Source organism: Electrophorus electricus, chromosome 9, assembly GCF_013358815.1.
Source record: "Electrophorus electricus isolate fEleEle1 chromosome 9, fEleEle1.pri, whole genome shotgun sequence".
NCBI classification, from domain to species: domain Eukaryota; kingdom Metazoa; phylum Chordata; class Actinopteri; order Gymnotiformes; family Gymnotidae; genus Electrophorus; species Electrophorus electricus.
Window position 1 is genome coordinate 1186488 of NC_049543.1, and position 8513 is coordinate 1195000.

At 47.0% G+C, this 8513-nt stretch overlaps 1 protein-coding gene across 1 annotated transcript; it reads left to right on the forward strand.

The window, feature by feature from the left end:
• Positions 1 to 227: 227 nt before the first annotated feature.
• xbp1 (X-box binding protein 1) lies at positions 228 to 3056 on the forward strand. The gene is given in 6 exon segments (XM_027019704.2): positions 228 to 577; positions 1033 to 1129; positions 1337 to 1453; positions 1540 to 1596; positions 1599 to 1706; positions 2033 to 3056. Coding segments are annotated over 6 exon segments (1188 nt in total). The 5' UTR covers positions 228 to 356; the 3' UTR covers positions 2621 to 3056.
• Positions 3057 to 8513: the final 5457 nt, after the last annotated feature.

Consider the following 8513-nt stretch of genomic DNA (forward strand, 5'->3'; position numbering starts at 1 on the left):
CCTGCACCTGAACATAGACACGTGCTGGTTTGCGTCTGGTATATCACCTGCAGCCAAACGCACGGGTTTTTTTAGCGCGAGCCTGAAAAGCACAGCGACGGGTGAATGTTGACTGCTGATTACGTCAGCTTCCTAACGAAGGCGTGGCTGAGCCATGACGTAGGCGGCTCCAGCAGCCAATCAGACTGCACCACGACAGTAGAAATAGACGCTGGTTCTGCGTATTATTAATATTTCTGACAACGAAGCGGCTCGCGACGCTGGGAAGTAGCAGCTACTTCATTTTGAAATCTTTTATCCCGAAACTATATATATAACTGAGAGGGTCGCCGCGCAGACCCTGACATAAACACACCATGGTTGTAGTGGCGGCAGGGGCCGGAGGTGCCCACAAAGTCCTCCTGATCTCGGGCAAGCAGAGCGCGGAGCAGACGGGCTACAGCCGCGCGCTCTCCGTCGTGCTGCCGCGCGCCGGTAATCAGACTTCATCAGACTCCGACTGCAACGCGTCTACGCCGCCTTTGCGCAAAAGACAGAGGCTTACTCATCTGAGTCCGGAGGAGAAGGCACTGCGAAGGTGAACGCTTGTTCAGACAGTTAATGGGTTGAGTTTTTTTCTTTCTCTTTTTTTTCGGGTCGCTGTTTAGCTCATCTCGGGCTGTGTTTGAGGAATTCTGAAGACTTGTTAAGTTCATAAACTTCGTACTCTGAACTCCAGCCAACTTCCGTTTGTTTGCGTAATCGGATTGCCGGTCAGTCCCGCCCTCTGCACACGGGCGTCAGGTCTGCCTGCGTGGCACGAACATGGCTGCAGGTTACGCAATTTCAGAGCAGGCTTACCAAACTGTGTTCCGTATTATCCAATTATAACATTTCTTGTAACGGTTTAAAGTAAATAAATCGGGTTTAGAGTTTGGTTTCAATGCTTCGTGGTGTTATTTAACACCGTCATGCGTCTTTTCAAAGGGCTAAAAAAAATTGGTTTTAAATGGCACTGACTTTTTTTTTTTCCCCTTTATGGTTTTGTAACAGGAAACTTAAAAACAGAGTTGCTGCACAGACAGCAAGAGACAGAAAAAAAGCAAAAATGGGAGAGTTGGAACAGCAGGTCCTGGAACTGGAACAGGAGGTAAAATGCCACTGACTTGGACAAACTTGATTTTACAGTACAATAGCAGTGACAGACTGGAAACTCCAGTGTCATTTGGTTTGACCTGTCTAGTAGTAGTGAGTCAAAGCAGCTGCACATGTAGCACTGCAGGGCTGTTTCACTTTCCTGTGTCACTCAATACAACCTGTGGAGTCTTCGTCTGACGTGTGACCTCTGACCCTCTAGAATCAGAAACTCCACTTGGAGAATAGGATGTTGCGTGAGAAGGCGAGCGACCTGCTGAGTGAGAATGAAGAGCTGAGGCAGAGATTGGGGTTGGATACCCTAGATGCGATGGAGAAGGTAACGAGGGGTGGAGATTGCGACTGGTAGCACAGTGAGTTGGGTTAATGGTGATTCTGAAGGCCCATGATGGATCTCTCTTGCAGGTGCAGGCCATCGAGTCCGGGGCGGGCGATTTGGTTCTGGTGACCGGGTCTTCTGAGTCTGCAGTACTCAGGCTACGTGTGCCTCTGCAGCAGGTGCAGGCCCAGTCGTCATCAAAGCTGAAGACCTTGCCGTGGAGTCTCGTGTTCCTGGCACTGCAGACACTGAGGTGAGGGCCAGTGATGTCACAAGGGGAGGCCTGGAACTCTTGAGGATTAGAAAATCGAGCCTTTTTGGTGTGGAGAACTTCTGAAGTAAAGAGTCTTGATGCAGTCCTGGAGTTCCACCACTGCACTTGGACTGTGGGGGCAGGAAATCTGTTAATCTCAATGTTGACATCCCATCTTGTTTAGCTGGTTTGCTAAGTAGCTCTGAACAGTAGTTGGTCTTGTGCATTGAAACGTATTAACCATGCTACTGTTCAAGAACTTGGTATTCAAGCCATTTAGTGTGGAATCTTGTCTTCATATTTTAACAATGTTGTCTGTCCTGCAGTCTGATCTCCTGCTTGGTATACTGGACATCCTTGACACAGAGCTGTTCCTCAAGGGTGGTGCCCCAGAAGCACAGGAGGCAGAGCAGCACCACCTGCTGGTTGGGGCAGCCGGAGAGCCAGTACCTGCCTCCTTACCTGAAGCTGTGGGGGCCACACCAGTTAAGCTGGAGGCCCTTAATGAACTGATCCAGTTCGACCATGTATACACCAAACAGGTGGAAGTGGTCCACGAGGAGAGTGTTCCTGGATTGAAGACAGAGGAGGTCCAAGACCCCGTTGCCTTCTCATCTCATGAAGAGGAGATCGAGGTGGAAGTGGAGATGGTGAATGTCAAGGATGAACCAGAGGAAGTGGTCATCCCCGGGACCAAGCCCAGTTCACCTGGGGTTGATGACTTCCTGTCTGAAGTGCCTCCTTCCTTCAGCGACTACGAGAAGGTGGCCTATTTGATAACTGATGCATGCAGTGATTCTGGATACGAGAGATCCTCTTCACCCTTCAGTGACATGTCGTCTCCTCTCTGCTCAGACAGCTCCTGGGAGGACATGTTTGCCAGTGAACTCTTCCCACAACTCATTAGTGTGTGAAACCTAGCCATTACAAGTCACTAATGGAAAATTGGCAACTTTTCATTCTAGTGTAAAGTGGCTAACCTATACTTACTACACACTCTCTGCAACTTGTACACATTTGTCGTTCCCTTGTTCAGACCAAAGTAATCGTGTAGATCAAGCAGAGATGTGGAGGGTTGGCCTGCAAAGACTTGTGGGGGGGGAAATGGACAATTTTGCCATCAAAAGTAGGGATTGAATGAATCTTGGTGATTCATGTTCAGTATTTCCTGTGGGGGAAGGGGAGAGAGAAATGGTTTTAAAAGCAGAACTATTTATTTGTGCGTCTTGCTCCAGAGTCCTGTATTGTAATCTGTCTTCTAAGGATTTTTCTTGTTGTAAAATGTCTAATTTTATTAGCACTCTCCTTGTAGAATCACTTATTGCATTAAAGTCTAGCATTGCACAATGACTTCTGGCTCTTCTGTGGCTAATTGCTGCTCATACCGATCATTTGCCATAGCAATCTTGGTGTCTGATGGCACGGGTGCAGGTTCTTGGGATGTTAAGGCTCCATGTTGGCACACTGGTCTACCTGAACAGGATTTAAAAAAAAAAAAATAAAAAAATTAAAAAAAAAAAATTGAAAGGTATGCTAAAGTTGAGGGTAATTCAAGCATGTGGAATGGAGCCAAAAGTAGAGAAGTAGTTGAACCTGGTCATCAGCAAAGGAGTCTTGAATCAACCCATCAACTGTTTTTAATGTCAGATTTATCAATGCGCTGAAACTAAGGCAGTGTTGCCAACATTCACCCAATTTTTGATTGTAGGTAATAAGTTGGTATCAAATCCTCTGACTAGACCTGCCACATTGTTTTGATGGACTGCTTTCAAAGTAGCTGTCTGAAATGGCATCCTGAGGCTACAGTTAGTAGCTACTGCTTTGAGTCATGCCAACTTCCTGTGAGAGTTTCTGGGTGTGGGAGTTTGTGTAGTGAGTTTCATGTGGGTTTTATTCAGGAAACCAACAGCTGTAAATTCTGTCTGCATTTAAACAGCTGAAAATCATTCACTTATGTTCTTAATGTATGTGCAGTAGCACAGACACCTGGGCTCCAGAATCAGTGCAAAAATTAACATTTGTGGTTTTTGCATTTATGTTTAAAGCATTTAGCTGATGCTTTAATCCAAAGCAACTTGCAATTACATCTGAATAACTGAACTGGCAACCTTCTGATTACAAGTCAAGTACTGCAACCACTGAGCTGCTGCTGCTGCCCACTTCTTCTTTCTCCTGCTGTTTTCTCTGCCTGTTTCAACAGAAAGCAGTTAAAGTGAAGCACGTAGCAACACCGTTAAAAATATCCGCTCTGAGTCGAGGGACTTTCAGCTTGCTGGAGGGTCCCTACCAGTAAAGTCCAGACCAATAATCTGGGTCTGTTGCCACCTCCAGCCTGAGTGGTGTGCTGCTCCTGTGTAGTTCAACACATCACTCTCAGGTTTCTGTTTTCAGCTGGAGCCACAGGTGACAAACAGGAGGGGAAATACCCCCAGCACCCTGTGATCCCACTTTCAGTTTCTGGGACTAACCACAACTACTCAGCAAACGCCATCTGTGGTGAGGAGAACCAAGAACCCCCCCATCTGGGTCTGAAACAGTGTGATGTGATTAGCATCCTTCTGGTTTCAGAGAAAATGCCTTATTTCTGCAGCTGAAATTTCATAGAAGTTCTCTTCAAAGAGTCAGGTTGGAAAGGGTGAGCTAGAGACAGAACAAACATGCGTAGACGAACACACAGCCACTCTAAGAAGCTAATTGCTTTTTCCACTTGGCGATGGCCAGTGTCAGCTTGTGACGTCTTTGATTCAGTCTGTGAATGATTCAAATTGGAAAAACACAGTGGGATCCCAAACCTCTTCTCCATAACAGGGTTTAGAGCCACCAGCTCACCTCACCGCACCAAGTCATGAGCTAGGGATTGGCTACAGCAATAACAACCTAACAATCATGGTTGACGATGTGTAGGGGACAGAGAATTTGGTTTAATAGCTGAAAGCCTCATGATTTAAATATATAATGCATGCATTTTTTAATCAGTTTCTCTAATGCAGTCACATTTTAAACCATGTGCAGTACATTAAACATAACTACAAGGACTTGATAAACAAATCGTCCAGCAATTCGCATTCTGTGTGAGACACAGACTTCAGAGAATACCATGGCAACGGGTCATCTGGATGGAATTAAGCACCACAAATGAGGTGAAGTAAAACAGACTGTAACGAAGGCTGAAGGCAGTGTGATGGAGACCATCGCTGAGGAAGGTTAACTGGGAGCTCTGGCTGTGGTGTCAGGGAGCTGCTCTTTGGTCTGCTGGTCAGAGCTCAGAGGCCTGGGTAGGGTGGCTGCCTTCAGACAGTGGGGGCAGATGAGGCCTGGGAGACTCTTGGTGTGGCAGAACAGGCCAAAAGGTAGAAATGAATTTCCCCTGGCCACGATTAACAACTCTCCTGGTCTTGAGGGTGACGCGGTAACTAAGCCCCTGGTCAGCGTGTGATACTGTGATGATTTTCATTCATATTAACTACTGTAAAAAAACACATTATTGATTGAAACGGACAGTACTTAATGTAATATATCAGACAGAAACATTATGGGGGGTATAAGGGCGACTGTGGATCCCCCCAGCAACCCTCGAGGGCCCCCGGTGCAGATGGCCCCTGTATCACCATGACAGACTCACAAAGTTAGTTCACAGAGCTGGAACTGGTACTGAATTCAGAACTGGCTGAAATGATCACATAAAGAATTCTTGATTAGATGAGAGAATGTGATTGAGGCTTCTGGAAAATTAAGGTTCCACACTGGACCTGTGGGCTGACTGAACAGAAGTATTCAACATGTTTGAGAAAGAGGTTTAAATAGAGTGTCAGTGGTCTGGCAGGAATTCAAGAATTTTATTAAAGGTAGATTTCATACAGATAAATTAGGAAAAAAAAGTTTTGTAGTCAAAGCAATGAATAATACGTAGCAAGAATCTGTAATTGTACTACAACATTGTTAACATCATTGAAACATTTATGGCCATCGAGTGTTAACTGGCAAAACAGACAGAACGCATTTAAAATGGATGTGGGTGTGCGTGGGTGCTAGGGACAAATTCTACCCGAGTCGCCCAAGGGTGTTGCCATGGTGTTCAAAAGAGAAAACAAGGACATTTATGTGAAGGAGCACAAGACTAACATGGAAATGGGCAGACTTTAAGCAGTTATTCTGGAGTGTAACTGGAGGGAGGGGGCGAGGTATAGACGTCACTTATGACATCCTCTGTAGTTGCCATGGTTTTATTTCCTGTCCATGTGGCAACTCTCCATCTTGCCCTGCCATGTCGAAAAATTTCGCTTATCTGCACACACACACACACACACACACACACACACACACACACACACACACACACACACACACACACACACACACAGATTTTCACTCCTGTAACTTTCTGCTCTCTCACTCCTATGGAAAGAGTAGGTCTTATCTAGTGTTAAGTGTTTAAGGTAGGGGGGTAGGGTGAAGTGTTAGGGTAGGGGTAGGGTGAAGTGTTAGGGTAGGGGGGTAGGGTGAAGTGTTAGGGTAGGGGGGTAGGGTGAAGTGTTAGGGTAGGGGGTAGGGTGAAGTGTTAGGGTAGGGGTAGGGTGAAGTGTTAGGGTAGGGGTAGGGTGAAGTGTTAGGGTAGGGGGGTAGGGTGAAGTGTTAGGGTAGGGGTAGGGTGAAGTGTTAGGGTAGGGGTAGGGTGAAGTGTTAGGGTAGGGGTAGGGTGAAGTGTTAGGGTAGGGGGGTAGGGTGAAGTGTTAGGGTAGGGGGGTAGGGTGAAGTGTTAGGGTAGGGGTAGGGTGAAGTGTTAGGGTAGGGGGGTAGGGTGAAGTGTTAGGGTAGGGGTAGGGTGAAGTGTTAGGGTAGGGGTAGGGTGAAGTGTTAGGGTAGGGGGGTAGGGTGAAGTGTTAGGGTAGGGGTAGGGTGAAGTGTTAGGGTAGGGGGGTAGGGTGAAGTGTTAGGGTAGGGGGGTAGGGTGAAGTGTTAGGGTAGGGGTAGGGTGAAGTGTTAGGGTAGGGGTAGGGTGAAGTGTTAGGGTAGGGGGGTAGGGTGAAGTGTTAGGGTAGGGGTAGGGTGAAGTGTTAGGGTAGGGGGGTAGGGTGAAGTGTTAGGGTAGGGGGGTAGGGTGAAGTGTTAGGGTAGGGGGGTAGGGTGAAGTGTTAGGGTAGGGGGGTAGGGTGAAGTGTTAGGGTAGGGGTAGGGTGAAGTGTTAGGGTAGGGGTAGGGTGAAGTGTTAGGGTAGGGGGGTAGGGTGAAGTGTTAGGGTAGGGGGGTAGGGTGAAGTGTTAGGGTAGGGGTAGGGTGAAGTGTTAGGGTAGGGGTAGGGTGAAGTGTTAGGGTAGGGGGGTAGGGTGAAGTGTTAGGGTAGGGGGGTAGGGTGAAGTGTTAGGGTAGGGGGGTAGGGTGAAGTGTTAGGGTAGGGGTAGGGTGAAGTGTTAGGGTAGGGGTAGGGTGAAGTGTTAGGGTAGGGGGGTAGGGTGAAGTGTTAGGGTAGGGGTAGGGTGAAGTGTTAGGGTAGGGGGGTAGGGTGAAGTGTTAGGGTAGGGGGGTAGGGTGAAGTGTTAGGGTAGGGGGGTAGGGTGAAGTGTTAGGGTAGGGGGTAGGGTGAAGTGTTAGGGTAGGGGTAGGGTGAAGTGTTAGGGTAGGGGTAGGGTGAAGTGTTAGGGTAGGGGGGTAGGGTGAAGTGTTAGGGTAGGGGTAGGGTGAAGTGTTAGGGTAGGGGTAGGGTGAAGTGTTAGGGTAGGGGTAGGGTGAAGTGTTAGGGTAGGGGTAGGGTGAAGTGTTAGGGTAGGGGGGTAGGGTGAAGTGTTAGGGTAGGGGGGTAGGGTGAAGTGTTAGGGTAGGGGGGTAGGGTGAAGTGTTAGGGTAGGGGTAGGGTGAAGTGTTAGGGTAGGGGTAGGGTGAAGTGTTAGGGTAGGGGGGTAGGGTGAAGTGTTAGGGTAGGGGTAGGGTGAAGTGTTAGGGTTACATGGTCCTCCAGTCGGAGGGTTTTAGAGGCATACTCCAAATAGAATTTCATATGACTCCATATGACTTGTGCATCAGGTTCGTGAAGGATTGTTCCATTTCGGTGGGGGGAGATTTCAAACTCTACCCCATGTAACTCAGGTCATAGGGGCAAAAGGGCATACGAAAAGAAGGGTGGGGTAAAAATAAGCAGTGGGATTGGGCTTTGTGTGGAGTTTGTTGTTCATTCTTGTAGGAAGAGTAAGTCTTTTCTAGTCAAAACTGATTAATACAACCTTAACCAGACGGACAAGCTACATACCAGCGGGGGTGGAACCTTCATCACCAGCCACCGTCAAGCGGAAAGTCACAGGAAATGATCTGAGATAGATGATATCTTTTAACTCCTGTAGACCACAAATCCTTAGAGGTGAAATATCTGGAACAGAAGAAAGCACCACAAATTAGGTGAAGTAAACTTTGAAAAATAAAGCAGTTCCGACAAACTATACTTTTCACCACCTACTAATATACGTTCCACGGATATTCTACTGAATGCAGACATATTGGCTGGTTTTACTGAAGCAAAGCTATCCAACACAATGTGTGAAATACCTTAAGCCACATGTACAGTATATTTCCTCTTGCTAATATACAGCATGTATTTGCTGGGAAACAATAAATCCCAATATTCTATTGATCATGACACATTTTTGGAAAAACAACTCTATACTTATTAAAATATGTAAATTTTTTCTGAATGTGCTTTCCCCTATACTTTTGTAATAACCTATGATGAAACAAACATATACCCATGGGTTTATCTTGACAGTAGGTGATGATGACCCCTAGGTCAAAGCTAAGGTCACCTACTCCCTGACCACATAA